Below are 22122 nucleotides of genomic sequence, written 5' to 3'. Positions count from 1 at the left end.
CGACTCTGCATCCACCACGTGCTTTCTCCTTGAAAGTTGTTTCACGAAATATACTGTATGCTTATTGATTCGAAGTACTTTACGCTGAGCACCAATGCCAAATTTCAGCCCTTTACCTGTACTAAACGGAAGGGAATAGGGATGAATCCCATTTTTGTGACTCGGGAAATACAGCAAATTTAGTTTTTTTTTTTTTTTTGCTGAATATTTATGTCAAATTTCAACCTTATTTCTGTACTGAGCGTAAGAAAATAAATTGTTCAGTATTTAAGGAATGAACCCCGCATTTAATCCCCTTAAGGGTTGAGATACGAAATATTTTTTGGTTAGTTTTTCCAAGTACCTTTTGGTGTATAAACATGCCAAGTTCCATCTCCCTGCCTATCTCAGAATGTTAGTGATGAGCAAATGAGTGAGCAGTGATGGGAAAAATATAAGAAAAGTAATTGGGATGAATTACAGTTACTTGAGAATTTCTTTACTCGATTAAAATTACAAATTACTTCTTCGAAACGTAATCACTAAAATTACAATTACTTCACAGAACGCCAGTCTTAAGGAAATCACTGGCATATTTTTCCCGCATGAAGTTGGAATGACCCGGTCTAGAAAGCCAAGAATAACGGCCGAAAAGATTCGTCGTGCCGACCACACGATACCTCGCAATCTGCAGGCCTTCGGGCTGAGCAGCGGTCACTTGGCAAGGCCTGCGCCATGGGGTTTGGTTTGGTTTTATGAGGGTGGAATGACACCCCATCATTTTTGTTTTATTTGGAGACTTTTAGCATTTAAAATACTTTGCCGTTTACTTTGCAAATTACAAAACAAAAATGTACTTACAAGTTATCACTGTTAAGTCTCAACCGCTTGGGAAAAGTACATCTTAACGGGGGGGGGGGGGGGGCGAGTTGGCCGTGCGGTTAAGGGCACGCGGCTGTGAGCTTGCACCCGGGAGACAGTGGGTTCGAACCCCACTGTCAGCAGCCCTGAATATGGTTTTCCGTGGTTTCCCATTTTCACACCAGACCAATACTGGGTCTATACCTTAATTAAGGATACGGCCGCTTCTTTCCCACTCCTAGGCCTTTCCTGTCCCACGGCTCAACAGCCCCAAAGAGCCATGGCCTACCAAGCGACCGCTGCTCAGCACGAAGGCCTGCAGATTATGAGGTGTTGTGTGGTCAGAACGGCGAATCCTCTCGGCCGTTTTTCTTCGCTTTCTCACCGTCAGATAGCTCCTCAATTGTGATCACATTGGCTGAGCGGACCTCGAACAAGCCCTCAGATCCAGGTAAAAATCCCTTACCCGGCCGGGAATCGCATCCGGGGCCTCCGGGTAAGAAGCAGGCACGCTATCCCTACACAGCGGGGCCGTCTTAACAGTATAATCAATAATCATTATTATAAGTGGTAGAGTGTCGGCCTCCGGATTATAAGACCGCCGGTTCAAAGCCGGCAGTGGTATCGGTAGATGGAATGTTGAAGGTCCGAAAAATGTTTATTTGACACTCTATGTCGTATGATGTCGGTATGTAAAAGATCTCTGGTGACACATTTGGTGTTCACCCTACAAAATTAATTGAAACTCAGCCATATCGCCCAACAGAGATCCAATTTACTGTACATTCTGATCGTCGTAATTGACGTGCAGGCAGCCTAATGGTGTCAAATTAAAATGCCTGTACACGGTAGCTGAGACCGTATGATTATTATTATTATTATTATTATTATTATTATTATCCTGCAGTAGAATAAACTCGTGTGTTCGTCTCGAAGTGGCGAAGCTCTTTTCAGCCACATCACAAATGGAGGTTAGCTACATGTATCATTTTAACCATCATTCCTGCCACTTGTCATTCTTAACCTCAGATTGAACGAAGAATCGAGCCCGAGCCACCGAGGACAGCAGCTAATAGTGCTAACCGTTACGCTCCACGGAAACGGACATCCTGTAATGCAGGTCTGTATAATTCGAGGATGAGCTCGGTTAAAATATTCTCGGCAAAAATCTAGCTGAATTCAATGCCAACTTCCTCGTGTGAGCTGGCAACTTAAAGCCTCGCAGCATGCGGCAAGTTGGACTCAGTCACCACGCGTCAGGCAGCCAGGATGGAGTGTTTGAAGGTTTCGCTGCTGTTTTCCGTGTGTTTACAAGTAGCCTTAGGATTAACTCTCGATCAGTTGGAGGAAATTGGCAAACAGTACCCGGGATCTTCAAATATAACTCTATTAAATGTTGGAATTATTAGGGAACTTCCCACAGAATGCCAAGGAGAAAGACCATGTTTTCCCAAGTGTTGTCCGTTCGGTGAGGGAATGGTTGATCTTCACTGTGCTCCAACCAGCTACCCTTTCGATCCTCCGATTGACCTCTTCAAGGATCCCACTGAACCTTTCTACATAATGATCGGGAAAATCTGCATGAACATGTAAGTACAGTATTCTTTTATATTCGTTCGTACTGAACGATTTTTTTAAAATACCTAGTTTGAAAACACGCAGTGTAGTTATAACAATAATTATATTTGTAACAATTTTATTTATTTATTTATTTATTTATTTATTTATTTATTTATTTATTTATTTATTTATTTATTTATTTCTTCTTCTTTCGAATGGGCCACCAGAGGACCACGTGCCAATTTCAATTCCTTCTTCTTTGTTCTTTCCTTTTCTTCCAGTACGCTTTCATCTGTTCACTATGTTTCTTCTTTCTGTCTTCAGACCACTTTGAACCAGTCTTTTTTACTTTCCTACCTTGGAATCCTTCTATTTTCAATACTTTTTCCCGAAAGCCTTCTCTATTATTTATTTCTTCTGTTGTTATATTTTTTTTTTCTAAATCCTCTCTTACTTCATTGACCCAGCTTGTCGTTGATTTATTATATTTATTTATTTATTTATTTATTTATTTATTTATTTATTTATTTATTTATTTATTTATTTATTTATTTATTTATTTCAAAGGACACAGCAGTAGGGTCCAATTTGAAACAACTAACATGTTTTAACCCTTTCTGCTTCATGAAATGTAAACCTAAAATAGGCTATCTAGGCATGTTTATGTCAAATAGAGCATATAGTACGCGTCTGTGGTGTAGACGTTAGTGTGATTAGCTGCCACCCCCGGAGGTCCATGTTCGATTCCCGACCCTGCCACGAAATTTGAAAATTGGTACGAGGGCTGGAACGAGGTCCACTCAGCCTCGGGAGGTCAACTGAGTAGAGGGGTGTTCGATTCCCACCTAAGCCCTCCTGAAAATAGTTTTCCGTGGTTTCTTACTTCTCCTCCAGGCAAATTCCGGTACTATACCTAACTTAAGACTACGGCTGCGTCTTTCCTCTTCCTTGTATACCACTTCCAATCTTCCCATCTCCCTGTTCAGTATAGCAGGTAAGGTCACCTGGGTGAGGTACTGGTCCTCCTCCACAGTTGTATCCCCAACCCCAAGTCTCACTCCCCAGGACACTGCCTTTGAGGCGGTAGATGTGAGATCCCTCGCTGAATCCGAGGGGGAAAATCAACCCTGGGCGGTAAACGGATAGAGAAAGAAATAATTAAAAGAAAGGGCATACCTCGTACAGGTGGGCATTAAATAACTAGTTTGAAAACACGCAGTGTAGTTATAACAATAATTATATTTGTAACTATTTATTTATTTATTTATTTATTTATTTATTTATTTATTTATTTATTTATTTATTTATTTATTTATTTATTTCAGAGGACACAGCAGTAGGTCCAATTTGAAACAACTAACATGTTTTAACCCTTTCTAAGACATATTTGGGTTCTTCTTTCTATACCTTTCTTCAATTATTAGGGAGTCGGTACTAAGTGGAGTAAACCCAGTTTTACGGCCAGATAGCTTTGCTGACACCAACCTTATGTGGAGGGATGTATTCACTATCGCGTGTTTTTGTGGTGGTTGGCAGTGTGATATGTTGTACCAATGTAAATGAAAATGCGTTTTCAGATGATCACCAACACTCATCTCCCGAGCAAGAAGAATAAACCAGACGCGGATAATAGCCTGAGCCTGACTGGGAATCGAACTAAGAGCCTTATGAACAGAACCGAGCAAGTTGGCCGTGCAGTTAGGGGTGCGGGGCTCTGAGCTTGCATCCGGGAGATAGTGGGTTCGAACCCCACTGTCGGCAGCCCTGAAGATGGTTTTGCGTGATTTCCCATTTTCACACCAGGCAAATGCTGGGGTTATACCTTAACTAAGGACACGGCCGGTTCCTTCCCATTCCTAGGCCTTTCCTATTCCATCGTCGCCATAAGACCTATCTGTGTCGGTGCGACGTAAAACCAATTCAAAAAAGTCTATTTTTTTGCTGTTGTAAACGCAGCTTTCTTGGTACTAAACAGGCTACATTTTTGACAGTAAATTATGTTTGAATGTTTTAATTTACGTTTTACCGAGCTCGATAGCTGCAGTCGCTTAAGTGCGGCCAGTATCCAGTAACCGGGAGATAGTGGGTTAGAACCCCACTGTCGGCAGCCCTGAAGATGGTTTTTCTGTTTTCCCATTTTTACACCAGGCAAATGCTGGGGCCTCTCTAAAGAACCAGAGAAACAAGGAAATGCCATTTGGTCCTTGTTTCAATGACGGTGAAATCCTGACATTCACCTCCCCGCGGTAGAGAGGGTCAACGACTGCATATAGAAATATTATTTTATATGCAAGCGGCTAACGAATGAAGGGACCGATTATCTCCCGGTATAAGGAGATCCCCTATACCAAGTGCCAACAGTTTCTTTGAGAGTGGATGAGCGGGTATGGGTAAGGGCACTCTATTGTCCTCGGGACAAGAAATTGTTCCCAAAGGCGGAGGAACCAGTTTGGTCAACGGCATTAGGATGCAGAAGGCAACGGGAAACCACTGCATTAAAGATTCCAATAAATCCACAAGGCATGGCTGCAACATCAGGATCACAGCTGGCCGTGTGGATCGTCTACCTCCGTTTGGAGACGACGTCTTAACAAGAAGAAATGCTGGGGGTGTACCTTAATTAAGGCCACGGCCGCTTCCTTCCCATTCCTAGGCCTTTCCTATCCCATCGTCACCATAAGACATATCTGTGTCGGTGTGACGTAAAGCCAAAAGTAAAATAATAATAATAATAATAATAATAATAATAATAATAATAATAATTTACGTTTTGATCATGACTTACAATTTATTATACCGGTACATTGAATTTTAATCTTAAGAAATATCTTGTGCCATTATGAGTGTTTTTGCGAACGCCCGTTTTTCTGACATTATATTATGTTTATGTGTATATACATTGTATTTAATCAAGTTCTTAATTCAACTTTTGGGCCGATGATCTTAGATGTTAGGCCCCTTTAAACAACAAGCAAGCAATTCAACTTTTTCTTAAAACTAATTTCAGCCAATGGATACATTACTTAACACACGAAATGAACTTATGCCAGGTTTTCACGCATTTGACCCCACTGTGCGACGATCTTACTGGCTGTAAAATTATTGTGTGTGTACCTTTAGTCTTCCTTTTCTTCCTGGACTTCGTCCCAATTCATTGGGGTCGGAACTTGATGTGTTGATTCCTAGTTTTACGGCTGGATATCCTTCTCGATGCCAGTCTATCTTGCGTATTTCTGTTGTGGTTGTTGGGGCGGAGTGTTGTGTGAATTTTTGAAGAGAAGTGTATTAAGACGGATACGAACACCCAAACCCCGAGCCATACCCAGTTAGAATCTCCGATCCGGCCGCGAATTGAACGGAAGAGAAATACACTGACAATTCAGCCAAAGAACCGAAATGTTTGTGCACTTATAATATTTACATGCGGAAGAAGGAAATACAGTAAATCAAAGATAGACCTAAAGTAAATAAACAAACGCACGGAGGCGCAAACAGTTGTGAGCGCCTAATAATGAACACATTAGATCCTCTACAGTTCTTTCCATGTTCAGAAAACAGTATTGCTCTTATGACAACAAGGTTGTCATATTGAACTGCTCTGCTCAATAGCATCACGGGAAAACCGTGACATATATATTGTTGAAACTCAGCATGGGCGCCCATACTCGGTGGCAAGGTGGGGACCCCCCCCCCCCCTAGCTCTCAGGGAAAGGAAAAATCTAATATAGTCAGCTGTTTTTCTTTCAAGAAAATGGTTTAAAAATCGGTATTACGTAGAAGTGGTAGGGGATACCGTGTGTGGTATTCTACTGTGGAATACAAGTCGAGATTCATCTTCCAAAATATTAAAAATACTACAACCGGGCGAGTTGGCCGTGCGTGTAGAGGCGCGCGGCTGTGAGCTTGCATCCGGGAGATAGTAGGTTCGAATCCCACTATCGGCAGCCCTGAAAATGGTTTTCCGTGGTTTCCCATTTTCACACCAGGCAAATGCTGGGGCTGTACCTTAATTAAGGCCACGGCCGCTTCCTTCCAACTCCTAGGCCTTTCCTATCCCATCGTCGCCATAAGACCTATCTGTGTCGGTGCGACGTAAAGTCCCTAGCAAAAAAAAAAAAAAAAAAAATACTACATACCCCCAGGTCTAGCCCTCCCCCCCCCCCACCCTACAAACTATCCAATGGGCGCCCATGAAACTCAGTACTTAAGTTCAAAATAAAAGAAGAAATAAAGTAAGCTGCATTTTTTTAAAATCTATGGTACAGGGGGTGTAGGGCGGGGGAGGGCTTATTTCGGTTTTTACAGCAACATGGATAAACTACTGCACATACAAAACCTCAGTATTGAAACTGAAGGCAAACTGGGAGAAAATAGACAACAGATACGTTTTATAGGCTCGGGGTGGGGGATGCAGTTAATTGCATTTAAAACATTTGCCCAGGCAACGCCGGGTACCACTGTGCCCCGTCATATCGCCTCACGAAAAGCATGGTAACAATTAAATGCGCTCGTGAAAAAGTGGTAAAAATGTGGCAAAAAATGAAATTCGCTTAAGAAAAAAAGCTAAATAACAAAACCAAGCACAGATAAACATCATAGCGAATTTCTGTATCAGTACAAGTCATGCCGTGATGTATGGCTGCACAGAACAGCATCAAAATCTTCAGTAACAACTGCTGTACAGGAAAAGAATAGTATAACCTACACATAAATAAATAGATGACTTCAAGCTGCCGGCGATTCACAGTGAAACGGATTTTGCGCAACATGCACCGTCCAGAGCAACTCAGAAGGAGAGTGAAGGAAGGCAACAAAGCGATGACTGTTCCCGACATTGTGCTTCCTCCCTGCGAATGTATTCATTAAAGAGAGAATGTTAAGTGATTATTTTAATAACTCACGGGCAAAACCATGCCTCGCCCATTTTCCTTCCTCCATGTCTGTTAGGTCATCAGCCCAGGGGCTGGTTGGATCCTCAAATAGTACCACCAAAGATTTTGCGGTTATAAGGAAACCGCAAAAACCAATGGCAGCACCAAAATGAGGCGTACTAGGCAAGACGAGGAGTGAGGTAGTTTGCCATTGCTTTCCTCACTAGGTCAGAAATTGCTATTGCAGCACGACTGACCCCATGAGCAACACGTTTCATAACACTCAGATGCACTAGTCGTGCTCTGAATGACATTACTCAGCACCACTCATACCCCAGCAGCTTCCATATTGTCACAGCCATGGATGAGACTGGGACTTCGGTGGAAGCTACACTTTACTCTGGCCTGTGCCAAGAGATGGATACAAAAGTACTGTATCCATCAAGAAATGGCAGCAGGAAACTTTCTTTCATAATACAATATAAAGTACATTATAATATACCTTAATCACGAGGAATTATAGGTGCCTAAGAGGGGTAGATTCATAACAGCAAAACTGTTTTCTTAACATGGAATGAGCTATAGCACAATGGTATTCAAAGTGTGGTATATATATACAATGTATGTATGTTCAGTCCGTCAGCGATACCGCTGGTGGGATCCTCAACAGCTCTGCCATCAGCTGTCATAGATGGCCTAGGCATCACTGAAGAGGCGTACTAGGGAAATGAAGAGTGAGGTAGTTTCCCGTTGCTTTCCTCATCGAGCCAGAGTTGCTATTACATATCAATCTGCCAAGCCCACTGAAATGCATACACAAACCGACCCTATGAGCAACATTTTCACACTATTCATAGCAGGGACTGGCTGCATAAGGATTGGCATTACTAGCATCGCTAATACCTCAGTCACTTTCATATTGTCAAAACCAAGGATAAGGCAGAGACAGATCTATGAAAGTAACAAAATTGCTCTAGCCTATATCAGAAGACATAGTGCACTGCAAACACTAGGTCCTGCCAGCAAAGGCTAATATATACAATACATAATTGTTATTATTGAGGAACAGGATGGTGTAGCGGCTTAGCCGTTTGCCTGTCATCGCGGCGACCATGGTTTGATTTCCGGTGTCAGGAAGGCCATGTGACCTTAAATCCCCGACTTCAACTTTTGAATGGGGTCCCTGTGATCGCTGAGTGGGATAAGCTGAGGAAGATGATGATGGTGATGATGATTATAATTATAGCTAATATTATAGCAACAATCATTTATTATTTCTGGTATAATCGCAATGTAGGGCCTACTCGTACGTCGGGGTGTAGGAATGTAAAACAATTGGATTTTGGGGGCACGCCAACCAAAAAGTTTGAATATCACTGCTCCAGCAGATGTGAAAGCCTGGAATAGCTTGGAAAATATTACAATTCAGACATTCGTAAATCAGTACTAAAAATGTCGTCGTGGCCGGGGATTTAAGGTCGCAATGTCGTCTTAAGATAAATTATTTACATTATAAGGAGCCAGAAGGTAAATCCATTATGTATCGGACTAAAATTATTCTCATCTGTGAAGGCACGGTCTCCTTGCTGGAATAAGTTCAGAAGCAATCACTAATACTAATTTAAATAGATTGTAAGGTTCCTTAACACACCAGAACGCGTCTCGCCGGAAGTCGACGATAATAAGACTGTCTCGTGATTGCGTATTACTCATGTGAACGAGTCTATTACTTCCGTACATATTATGTTGAACCTTCACTCGTGACAAAATATTATTCTTGGGGGACTTCCACATTTTTAATTTCTATATGTTTTCTTACATTTGGCCCCACTTTGCGACGGATTAATTGTGAGATCCTACGTTGCAAAATATAATTATTTATCAAGAAGTAAGTATCCTACGTTTGTACAGTTATCAAACATGTTACAATTATCGCCCAAATCCATCATTTCTATGTCTTGTGCAATACAATATTTTACCATATCCGAACCATTAACATGCCTTGGTACGATTTTAATTGTCCGTCTCACAGCAAAAAGTTAAATAAATAAATAAATAAATAAATAAATAAATAAATAAATAAATAAATAAATAAATAAATAAATAAATAAATAAATAAATATTCCTCAGAGATTTAACGAAATATTATAGGGCCTACATAATTTATAGGGTATTAAAAAGAAAGTATTCAATATGTTAGGTGGTCATAGTATGCATCTAAACAGGGGGAAAATGTCTAATAAACTTGGGTTCTACAACGCAATTTCTGAGGTCTGAACACGTGTTTATAGGAGGTGCCTAATGTGACGTCATTCATAGTAGTGCATTTCTCAGCCCTGCAATAACACCAGACTTCCAGATAAACACGTTTCAAATTAGATGTTCCTCCTCCTGTCGTAAACGATCGCTCACACACTATACATCTGGCCCACTTCTTGCCTGTGTCTCATTCGAAGAACGACCAAACTACTGATTTAGTCGGAAAATGCGGACACCGGACATGACTCACTTGCCTACTAACCTCTCCTTCCCTCCTAACGTCCACCGTTTACTTTCGCGGCACTCGTTACTTCGAGTACTTCGCTGCCACTCGGATATCTCAGGAGGGGAGCTGTAATCGCTACTACCGATTAAATCACTCGGAGCAAGCACTACCTGCTGGTATGGTGTCACTGAGATTTTCAGTGGTTAAGAAAATCCAACTAGATGGCTTTCAAAAACCCGCGATTTTCTAATAAGAAGGACCTGCATTGAATATGTAGACCTGTATTATCATTGATTATTATTATTATATCTAATCTGCTTCTTTCTAGCCTTTTCCCAGTTCCTAGGGTCGGTACTTGATGTGCATTTAACACAGTTTTACAGCCGGATGCCTTTCCTCACGTTAACCCTATATAGTGTGGTGTGTTATATATAAATGAACATTACTATTTAGACGAACACAAATACCCATCCGCCGAGCCGGAGGAATTAACCAGATGCTGTTAAAATTTCCCGACCTGGTCGGGAATCGAACCAAGGGCCCTCTGAAGAGCTGACCATTCAGCCAAGGTGCCGGGCAGTGCTAGTATTTCTAATATCATTGTTATTATAGCCTTGTTAGTATTATTTACACTAATATTCTGGAGATAGTAGGTTCGAACCCCACTGTCGGCAGCCCTGAAAATGGTTTTCCGTGGTTTCCCATTTTCACACCAGGCAAATGCTGGGGCTGTACCTTAATCAAGGCCACGGCCGCTTTCTTCCCCCTCCTAGCCTTCCCTGTCCCATCGTCGCCATAAGACCTATCTGTGTCGGTGCGACGTAAAGCAACTAGCAAAGAAATAAAATTACACTAATAATACTACGTGTAATTAGTTCCTGCTTCGTGGCGTGGATTACTGTAGTCACGTCCTAGTCCGTGAAACATCGTCAATGGCTGAGTGGCTTAGCAAGTGGTCCTGAGAGTAGAGATATCAGTTGCTATGGAATAGGAGAGGGCAACTCGGACATATTCTGAGTTGTGGCTCTCCCTGTGCTCAGGTGGCTAGGACTATACAATCCACTGGTGTTTCCTAACCCGTTAGAGGAAATATCCTGTTTCACAGATTTTTTACCGAGCGTGCTCAGAACGTTTTAAGCAAGCCTCGGACCTATGGGAGTAATGAAGTCCCACTTCAATTTGACAGGTGAGGAACTCCGTGGAAATGACGAACGAAATGGAATTCGATGGGGAGCTATCAATATTAATGGGGCTTATGGAAGAAAGAAAGTAGAACTGGCTGAGTCAGCAAGAAGACAGAAGATGCGTCTGGATGTGCCAGGGTTTAATGGTTTTAGGGTAAGGGGAGATAACGAGTAACGAGGAAGAATTAGGGGATTATAAAGTATTCTTAACAGGTGTTAAAAAAGGGAAGGGCAGATCGAGGTGTGTCTATTCATCAGGAATACTATTGCACACAACATAGTTTCTGTTAGCCACGCAAATGAGCGAATGATGTGAATAGATTTGGCATTTGGAGGAATCAGGACGAGAATAGTCTCAGTCTATTCACCATGTAAAGGTGCAGATGAGAATGAAGTTGAGAAATCTTATGAAGCCCTGAGTGCCATCGCAGCCAGCGTCAACAGCAAGGATAGGACAGTGATAACGAGCGATTTTAATGGGTGTGTTGGAAATAACTAATAAAGGATATGAGAAGGTGATGGATAAACGTAGAGGAGATATAGTGGCTACTAAGAATGAGAAACGTTTACTGGACGTCTGTGCTATTATAGGATTAGCAGTTACGAATAGGGCTACCTTATTCAAGTATAAGGCTATCCACCGCTACACATGGGAGGGTTCGGCCACCAGATTCATTAATATACTATATCATAACCGACTTTGATTTCAGGAAATATGTTAGGAATGTGTGGGTATTCCGTGGATTTTTCGATTATACTGATCACTGTCTGATCTGCAGTGTACTCAGTATACCTAAGCCTAGAATAGAGAAATGGAAATCAGTCTGCAGACGAACAAGGGTAGAAAACTTCCAGGACGAGGAAATTAGACAGTAAATGGATATAATTAGTGAAAAGCTCCAAACAATATACGTAAACAGGTTCAGAATATAGAAAGAGAGTGGGTGAGATACAGGGATGCTGTAGTAGAAACAGCAAGGGGATGCTTTAGAACAACTATGTGTAGCGATGGGAAACAACGAAAATCCTGGTGCAATAATGAAGTGAGGGAAGCTTGTACACTTAAAAGGAAGGCGTATCAAAAATAGCTCCAAACAAAGCATTGGGAATAGACGAAATTAGACCTGAAATGATGATAATAGAGTGGAAAGGCAGGGATGAAGTAGCTTCACAGAGAAATAAGATTATGATGGAATGATGGTAAGGTAACCTATGACTGGACGAAAGCAGTAATTGCATCTATCTGTGAGCAAGGGAACAGGAAGGATTACAACTACTGTTGAGTATGTAGATCAGTATACCAAGCAAGGTGGGCACAAAGGGTCTTCATAGACCTACGTGTGGAGCTCTGCAAAAACAGGGCTCACCCATTTCTTATCTATCTATACCAGGCAAGGTGTTGACAGGCAGTTTGGAATGGAGGGTGCGATCTGTGGTTGAAAATAAGTTGTATGTAAACCAATGTGGTGTCAAATAACCGACACTGAGAGGCTATAAGGATCAGATTTTCAGTATGCGCCAGGTAACTGAAATATCTACGAGGGGAATAGCCAATTATGTTTATGTTTCCCGCCGTTTTCAATACACTTCTAGAAACGATCACACAACGATCGACAAATCTCTGATAACAAACATTCGTTTTCATTTAGTTCACCTAAAGCGATTTAAATTTCTTGGCTCAACGCATTCAGTTATTGTGGGTTTGCTGCGTAGTCGGCATTCTTAATAATGTTCCATATGACGAAATCGCATGGTTTGAGAAGCGAGGAGGCCGGTTGAATTTCCTGCAGCGTCCGACCCATTTAGGCAAGTATTCTTAAAAAGAAACTGAGGCAAGTTGCATCGCTAAATGCCAATAAAAACGCTGCTCATTCAAAATCATGCTGCTTTTTCAAAATTATAATACCCACACACATTTAAAATGTGTCAGTCACTGCGAAAAATACCACCGGTACAGTCCCGTTGCCATACCAAAGCAACATTGGGCGTGACCAGTACCTGGATGGGGGACCACCAGGGACTACCACACACCGAATCACATTTTTCGCTGTGCCAGCCTGGTCAACGAGCAATGGGTCGTCGCTTTGGTAAACCATTCTCAAACCATTTTCACACCTCTAATGTTTTATGTGAGGTACGGGCGGTACACCTCTACGACGCAAGTTCAAATCTTGCGCCAATTGAAACTTCTCTACTGGAGAAACCCAGAACTTTAACAACTGAACTAACTCTACGGTTTATTAGAAGATGTCACTGAGTGTTTTTGATTTGCTTTTGTTTTTCATTGATCAAGAAGTGTGGACATTCTCTAACAGACGTCTCTACCAAAAACTATGATAACGCACTCTGGTGTAAAGGAATGAACCTGCTTGGAAAAATGTTGTATTCATAAGTTTTGTCTTTACTAAATTTTGTTCTGTGGTTTGTGCGTTGGCAACATTAATCCTTTCTTTCCGCCTGTTTTGAATTTAGCCAATCAGTAATTTATGTAATTAATTTTCCTCCAATCATAGCTTTCTTCTTCGAATTTCCATGTGTAACTCATTGTCAACCAATAAAAATTGGGGGAGGGGGTCTAATCATTCCTGAAAGGTCTCGAATTTTCCGCGAGGGTATAAAACCTGCTGATTTTCTTGTCTCCGGGCCACTTCAGTAACATCTAGCTTAGTGCATGGATATGTAGCAGGGGGCGGGAAGCGCCTCGTTCTTCAGGCAGCAATTCTTCAACAAGGTAATGGCCTTTAACATTCGTATTTCTTGCTAGCTCAGCAGTTTAACTCTCGGGGAGGGTTCGAAACCTTTAATATATAACCCATCTCTTTAAAATGTAAATCCCTTTTCACTCTATGTAAAAACTACAATCTCTTTAACTGTAAAGCGGGGATAGAGAGTGCTTTACCCTCTCGAGCTCCTCTTCATTTTGAACTTGAGGTGACTACGTTTTCATAACCGTTTCTTCTCTTCGTTAATGTATTAAAGTTTCTCATACGAGTCACCTCCCTAGCTTGGGATTAGCCCCTGTATTATCGGCCTAGCGCCACATAGGTTTTAAAAAACTTTAGTGTAGGAGTGCAAGTAATCGCCTCCATTCAATTTTGTATTTTGGGCCATTTATTTAACCCGTTTTGTTTTCCTTTCTGAGAAGGCCCAGTAGATTGGGTACGAGGTACCCCTGTGCCATTATAAGTGTGCCTTGAGGGCAGTTAGTGTCAGTTTATGGCCTCTTAAACAGGACTGAAAAATTGAGAGCGGGTCAGCTCTTTCTTGTGTGTGAAAGGTGCCTCTGGGAGGCTTGAGGTTAAAAGTTGGGAGCAAGTGCTCCATGCAATTAGGGGTTTTCTGCCCTTTGGTAATTTGTGGTTGTGAGCTGAGAGCTCAGAAATTATACTTGGGGCTCGAAGCCCAGATCTTGTAATAATCCCCTAACACTTGTGATTTCTTTGTACCTGATTTTGGCTTGTTGTTGACTTGTTGTGTTTTGAAAGTCTATATGAAAATTGTTAAGTTCTGAAAATATAACCTTTATGAAAATTTTAATTCATCTTTTGGACTTGTAGTTAGACCCATTCCAGCCTGCACCTTCTTTCATCTCTGCTGTTCCACAGATACCGTGGAACATTTTAAAACAAAGCAAATAATTCATTAAATTGAATTAAAGACACCTAATAGCCCGCCTCTGTGGTGTAGTGGTTAGTGTGATCAGCTGCCACCCCCAGGGGCCCGGATTCGATTCCCGGCTATGCCACGACATTTGAAAAGTGGTACGAGGGCTGGAACGGGGTCCACTCAGCCTCGGGAGGTCAACTGAGTAGAGGTGGGTTCGATTCCCACCTCAGCCATCCTGAAAGTGGTTTTCCGTGGTTTCCCACTTCTCCTCCAGGGAAATGCCCGGATGGTACCTAACTTCAGGCCACCGCCGCTTCCTTCCCTCTTTCTTCTCTATCCGTTCCAATCTTCCTATCCCCCCGCATGGCCCTGTTCAGCATAGCAGGTGAGATCGCCTGGGCGAAGTACTGGTCATCCTCCGCAGTTGTATCCCCGACCCAGATCCTGAAGCTCGAGGACACTGGCCTTGAGGCGGTAGAGGTGGGATCCCTCGCTGAGTCCGAAGGAAAATCCGTCCCTGGAGGGCAAACAGATAAAGAAGAAATACACTTAATATATATAAAATAAATTTAACGAATTAAATTGCATAATGACCGACAGAGGAGCGCAGTTAAGCGCACCGGTATCGATAGTTCATAATCCACCTATCACCGGAGAGGTAGGTGGCTCATACCGATAACCAGGGCTTAATGCGGTGCAGCACCGTATTGATACCAGACAATGGGCGAGAGATTGCGGTATTCATCGGGTTATTTGCACGGTCTTCTGTAACATCTTCAGAGAGAACTCTCCCATTACAGTTCCTGTGAAGAAGAGCGGCCCAATCAAATCAGTCTGCCTCACTGATCTCACCCCAAACACGGGGCCCAGGCACATTGAGTTCTTTCTGGATAATCTTATTTGGGTTTTTGTTCACCTGGTACATACTGTCATAAGGCATGACTGTCCCCACGGCCATTCAATTTGAAACATGCTTCATCCGTCCACAGTACTGATTTAGCGAAATTCGCATCAGCGTTATAGTGAATCACAAATAAGTCAGAAAATTCCAGCCGCCTGTTCCTAACACACTCACCCAGAGCATGCAGCAATCCTCGTTTCCAAAACTCACCAAGTCAGTTTTTAACGAAACTGAGAAATCCGTTGGGTCTTGTTTGTAATATGTAGGCCTCTGTGTCGCTCATACAGTACCTTGTCTCACAGCCGGGCTGAGTGACTCAGACGGTTGAGGCGCTGGCCTTCTGACACCAACTTTTGCAGGTTTAATCCTGGCTCAGTCTGGTGGAATTTGAATGCGCTCAAATACGACAGCCTCGTGTCGGTAGATTTACTGGCACGTAAAGTAACTTCTGCGGGACTAAATTTTGGCACTTCGGCGTCCCCGAAAACCGTAAAAGTAGTTAGTGGGACGTAAAGCAAATAACATTATTATTATTATTATTATTATTATTATTATTATTATTATTATTATTATTATTATTATTATTATTATTATTATTATTATTATTATTCCAGAACTCATGACTGTCATCGTGAAATGTGGGGTTGGAACTCTTGTATTTCTAAAACTGTGCCAAGTGATGTCTTCCTAACTTTGCTAAGTCTAATGAACATGTGTACGAGTTAACTCGTGTTTTCCATTTCTGATGAGAGAACAGCGTGTTCTTCTGTACAATAAAGGAAGGAAATAAGTTTTTGCCAAAAATACCTACAATGGAGATCTCAATGAATTCTACTTCCTGTAGGGTCGTGGGTGCGAACTGCGTCACACATGTGGATTTGGCCTGTTTTATTACCGGATGCCCTTCCTGACGCCAACCCTATACGGAGGGATATAATCATTACTGCGTGTTTCTGTGGTGGATGGTAGTGTGGTATTTTGTCTGAATATGATGAGGAGAGTGTTGGGACGGACATATACACCCAGTTCCCGAAGCAGAAAAATTAATCAGAAGCGATTAAAATTCCCAACCCGGCCGGGAATCGAACCCGGGGCCCTCTGAGCCGAAGGCCAGCACGCTGACCATTCAGCCAACGAGTCGGACCTCAATGAATACTAAATGCTGAAAAAAAGTATTCAGTCTATTCTTGGCGGAGTTCTTACAGTTTGGTCAATGTAATACAGAAATGCAATCAAATATCTGCAAAGGAGGAGGAGGAAAAGAATAATAATAAGAAGAAGCACGTTAAAAAAATGCTGAAGTTTGTTTCTCTGTCTGAACAAGCTCAGTTATTCTACACTCAAGCTCTGAAGAACTCCACAGATGATGCCGATACGGTTGATCCCGCAGAGGTACACCATGCTGAAGAAGAGGCATTTGTGTAGCATCACACAGCAATTAAGACTAGTAGTTGGCGCACACCGGCGCCTCTTTAGGTGCTGCGCAGACCGTGTAGTGGTGATCAACCCGACAACGGTTGCACCTCACTAATAGCCCATACGTCTCCTGCTGGTGGCCCCACCTCAAACAGCGGAAACACTGCAAGAGCTGCTGAGCGTGACGTTTCGATCTCACCTGATTGCCTCTACCCGCTGGGGTCCACTTCTGATTGGCTCTTTGGTCGACTACTGTCCTGGGAGCAGTCCTGGGTTGCGACTGGGTGGCCCTCTCCTGGTGGCCCTCTTCTGTCTTGTTCGGGGGCGGCGTCTACTTCCTGGCGGCGGTCTCTGCTCGGCGGGAGAGGAGGGCTTGTCCTGGTGGCCCTCATCCTGGCTTGGTGACCCTTGGGTAGTGGGTGGTCCCGCTGCAACGCCGGCTTCTCCCTCCTCCTGGTTGGCGGAAGCGTCGGTCGTTGCTGGCATCTTGTTGCATTCCCTGTCCTGAGGGCCGCATATCGATATCTGCACCGTGAACGAGGCGCTAGCAGGCCGGGCGTGGCAGCTTCTGAACGCCCGGGGGCGTCTGTCTCCGTGCCGCCTTCCGCCGTCCGGGTCGTCTTCCTGGTATGCGCACGGGTGGTGGGCCTTCCCTGCGTGGCTCGGATAGGTGATAGACGTTCCTGGTTGGCGGCCTTGTCAGTCTGCGTGTACTTCGTGAAGTACAGCAAACCAGCTTGGGTCGCAGCGTCGTCGTCCTCGGCTATGGGGGAGCCAAGAAGCGTACGTCCGTTCCCACCTGCTTGTTCCTCTGCCTCCTGTCAGTCTGCGTCTGGGCGGTAGACGTCTTCTGTGACGTCTGGGTGGCTGCCTCCTGGCTGCCTGTGTCGCCCAGCTGCTCCCTGAGTCCTGGTATCCGGACAACCTGGAAGTGTTGAGACGCCAGACTCTCGAAGGCACGGATGCGGCTTGTGTTAGGGCGGATGATAGTCCAGCCAGGGATCACCTCGTGGACGAGCTGGGTGATCGTCTCCTCTCCGAAGTACTCCACTATCGCTGTAAGGAGATCGTATATGGCAAACGTCTCCCTGTAGGTGTGCTTCCCCCAGCGGTTGCACACCATCAGCGCCGGGTGGCTAAGGTCGGGTGCGGGCTCCGAACACAGCCTCACTCGCAGATCTTCCATCGCTGTCACGAAGTCGTAGTCGGCCGGTCTCGCTGGTATGAATAGCTGCGCCATCCTTGTCCTCCTGGAATAAAACCTGAAAAAAGAGCACTGAGAAGTGCTTCCTGACAATGCTCGTACTGCGTACTTACAAGTACAAACAGTAGAAAATGCTCTTTCGTAAGATACACTGTCAAGTACAGTTGTCTGGCTAATATTTGGAAAGTACAGATCGCCTGGCGAGGAGAGATGAGTCACCGGGAAGCACGTACGTCCTTTCGCTGTGATTGCCAAGCTCGTCCTTGTAACTGGCGACAACTATAGGGTATCTCTTATAAACCCAGAACGTCCAGCGTCATTTCTACTTTCCGAGACCTAAGCAGCTGTACGCATAGGTACGCGCATAATTCTTGACCTTGCAAAGAGCGTGCACGCGTTCGACCTAGCATCAATAGCCACTCTGAATCTCAGTTGTTAACATGGTGAGACAGTTATCATTGCAACACCGTATTTTCGTATGTAAAGGTTATTTTAAGTACGAATCGGCTCGACGGGTACGCGACACATTTGTTCAGCAATTTCCTGGTGAAGTGCCACCTTCACGAGCACAGATTCATGTAACTGTAAATATATTTGAAACTACTGGCTCAGTGCTCAATAAAAGACATGCGCGCACATGAACAGTTTTAACAGTGTTAACTACGCATACATGACATTAGTGCGAATCTTGAACGGTCACCGAATAAATCACTCACAAAATTAGCACAAAAAGTAGGAGTTTCGGTTTCTTCTACACAGAGAACTACAAAGCTGTTACACATCAAACCGTACAGGTTTACACGAGCCCATTGTTTAAAACCTGCTGATCCAGCCACAATAGTGGGATATTGTGAGTGGTATCTTGCGTCAATGAATTTTCGTTTATTCGACCTACAGTTTGTGTTCTTTTCGGGTGAGGCCTAGTTTCATATTAACGGTCATGTGAACAGTCATAGCTCTCGCTATTGGTGTACGGAAAATTCTAATGGTGTTTATAAAGTCCTTCGTTGTGAAGGATGACACTGCCAGCATCTTTTATACGGTAAGATTTCATATCAGATTGTATACACGCTTAAAGCAGGGCGGCCACGCGCGACGTAAGTTGGGCTGAGGCAGCTGCTGTTGGCGCAGAGTATAAACACCGTGCGCGCGGTCTGGTTTTATAAAAGATGCCCTGTACGTGCTAGGATTCTGATGTTGAAACTCATTACATTACTTATGTTTACCGTTTGAATCTGATGCGTTAATATCGGAACAAACAAACAGAAACTAAATTGGACACAAATGTACATTTTGTTTAGGATTACCAGATGGTTGTGGGTATAAAGGCGTTCAAATGAATTTTTAAAAGAAGGTCAAAACGAGAGCGTATTTAAACCTTTGAATTTTACACTTTTCACATTCAAAGCAAAGATGTTTGCTTTAACACTCTGCTTCCTCGACAGTGGTACAATTTCATGAAGCAATTGTAGGTCGTAGGAAACTTTCCAACATCAGAATCTTCATCGTACCTTGCTATCCGATGTCTTACGTTCTAAAAATTGACTAATGACAAAAGGGCAACAAGGTCTTCAATTGAAGATCGAGTACGATTACCCGTACGGGTCCATGGCATCAGTGGGTCACTTGATCCCCTGTCTTGAAGCTGGTGCGAAGCGACAAGCCACAAGGCACCGTTGAGTTGCCTATTTATGAAGAAGGCACGCAGATCTGGCTGACGCTAACAATGGACGTCTTCGCACTATGGTTATAGAATTATTACTTCTTAAACTTATTTTAATCCAAACATTTTCTTAAGATTAAGTTAGGATTATTGTAGATCTAATCCGTGTACAGACAAAATTATCATTTTATTTATATAGGTGTAAGTAGGCTGAGTGGCCGCGCGTGTTAACGTGCTATGGATATGGAACCAAGCTCTGCATTCGGGAGACGCGTGGGTTCGAACCCCAACGTCGGCTGTCCTGAGAATAGTTTTCTGTGGTTTCATATTTTCACAGGCCACAGCCGATTCCCCCACCACCTTATCCAATTTCATTCACTATAATACATTTCATCTTCATTAGATTATCAACTGAGGTTGGTATCAGGGAGGGCATCCGGCCGTATAAATTCATCTCATGTCATCCCTGTCAGTCATAACAATCCTGGAAAGCAAATTCCCGGGAATAAGGTATGAAACACAGTGGATGGTTTATAAAACGGTGGTCCTAAGCAGAGTTCTTTATGGTTCTGAGGTGTGGGGGGTTGAAAAGGGTAGAGATAAGCTAAATCAGATAGGCAGTAGATTCAGTAGAACGGTGATGAGTGTTCCGCTTTGCACTGCCAGTTATAGGGCGATAGCAATTTCCGGGAAGTATATGGAAGTAGAAATTTTGAAGAGGATACTGAGATATCGTTGGCGATTAAGGAGAGGGGAAGATGGCTTAGGGTACGAACATACCGAAGATGCATCGCAGTTCGCGGTTTCAATCGCGGTCGATGCCTCGATGTCACCTCCTGGTAACACAAACACACAGTTTTAAATGGAACAGTTCATGTCAAAGACTCAAAGATGCTCACTTCCATTCACCATCGCGTGATGACAAGAATGTTTGTATTCCCATCGCTGTACAACGGGAGGCATCGATGTAGCTTGCTCCTGATTGGCTTGTCCGGATTGAGATCACGCGATAAATCCCCCCGTGTATTCGTGTGGTAGTTATTGTACTTCACAATATCAAATTTTTATTCCACATTGTTGTATATGTATTGGAACGTCTCAAGGGACATTCCCATGTATGAATGGAATCTGTCCGGGTGGTGTTTCAGTTCTTCAAATAAGTTGTGATATTCCCCCTGCTCCTGCCTTCTTTGTTTTATAGAATGGGCATTCCACTGGCGGGCTGACTGATTTGAAAGTAGCCACCATCGTGTGCTTATGCACAACGAATCACTATCTCCACTGTCATCTGAATACATACTCTATACTTTTAAAAGCTTAGCAATAGATGATAAATTATCTTTAACTTCAACGCGGAGATCTAAACATTGCGTCCACTCATTGTAAACACATCTCAGAACACTGAAAGATAAACCTCCCCGGTATGTTCACCCTCCATCGATCGCGACGTAAACCGCGACCGCGAGCTGCGATGCATCTTCGGTATGTTCGTACCCTTACTGTTGCAAGCAGTTTTCCAATATCCGATTGCAAGTATGTATAGTGAATGCTGGGGTAATAAGGTTAAAAGGATTATGGAAGGTCTGGGATCACGGTACTTGTGGCCTGGAGACTGGAGTACAAGGGGTAAAAGGCTTATGGAATATTGTTATAAGGTGGGTTAAGAATATACAGCTGCACACTTGGAGGGAGGAATGCTGGAAATGACCGGCACTAGACATATTTAATAGGATTAGTTTAGTTAGTAGGATAGACAGATCAGTGAGAAGTGGTTTTCTATGGTGGTTGTTGGGTTTGTATAAGAATAAGGGGTGCATAAGAAATAAAGATACAATGGTATGTATTTTATGTGGCGAAGTGAGGGCGGATTACAATCTGATATTTGAGTGTAAAGAAACAAAAGGGGTGAGAGAAAAGTTATTGAGTGAGAATCAGATAAACAAATTAAGCCAGACTGGTAATTAATAAAAAATATTTGGTGGCTTGTGAAAGAATGGAAATGTGCGGGTAGTGTATGTACAGTAAATATTTAAGTGCAGTGAGGAATCTGTGTATTAATAAATCAATAGTAGGGGATTTTTTAGGATTGAAGGGTTTAATAGGGGTTACGAATGATGGGGTTTCTATATCTGTTTCTTATTGCGACGTTAGGTAATGATAAACACTCGGTGGCTTGTTATGATACCTGAATATATACAATGGACAGAGTAAAGACAGAAGGACGTGTTGTGAAGGTGCCTCGCAAGATAATTCTCCTAGCTGTGTCAACGAAAATGATAGGAGGGACAGTGACCTAACTCAAGTAATGTAGGTCAGGTCTGAATATACAAGGAAAGGGTAGGGGAGATGAGAGGCTCCTACGTTGGGTGTTCCGACGGGGAAGTTTGGGAGT

At 43.1% G+C, this 22122-nt stretch overlaps 1 protein-coding gene across 2 annotated transcripts in view; it reads left to right on the top strand.

The window, feature by feature from the left end:
* The first annotated feature begins 2103 nt into the window (after positions 1-2103).
* Positions 2104-22122, top strand: part of LOC136879255 (G-protein coupled receptor Mth2) — a 133288-nt gene continuing 113269 nt past the window's right edge. For both annotated transcript variants that reach the window (XM_067153069.2, XM_067153068.2), the window contains exon 1: positions 2104-2429. In XM_067153069.2, coding sequence (XP_067009170.2) covers positions 2110-2429 — 320 coding nt within the window. In that variant the 5' untranslated portion in view covers positions 2104-2109. The remainder of the gene's footprint in view (positions 2430-22122) is intronic.

The sequence above is a fragment of the Anabrus simplex genome, chromosome 8 (genome assembly GCF_040414725.1).
Source record: "Anabrus simplex isolate iqAnaSimp1 chromosome 8, ASM4041472v1, whole genome shotgun sequence".
In the NCBI taxonomy this organism is placed as follows: domain Eukaryota; kingdom Metazoa; phylum Arthropoda; class Insecta; order Orthoptera; family Tettigoniidae; genus Anabrus; species Anabrus simplex.
This window is presented reverse-complemented; position numbering and strand designations above follow the sequence as displayed.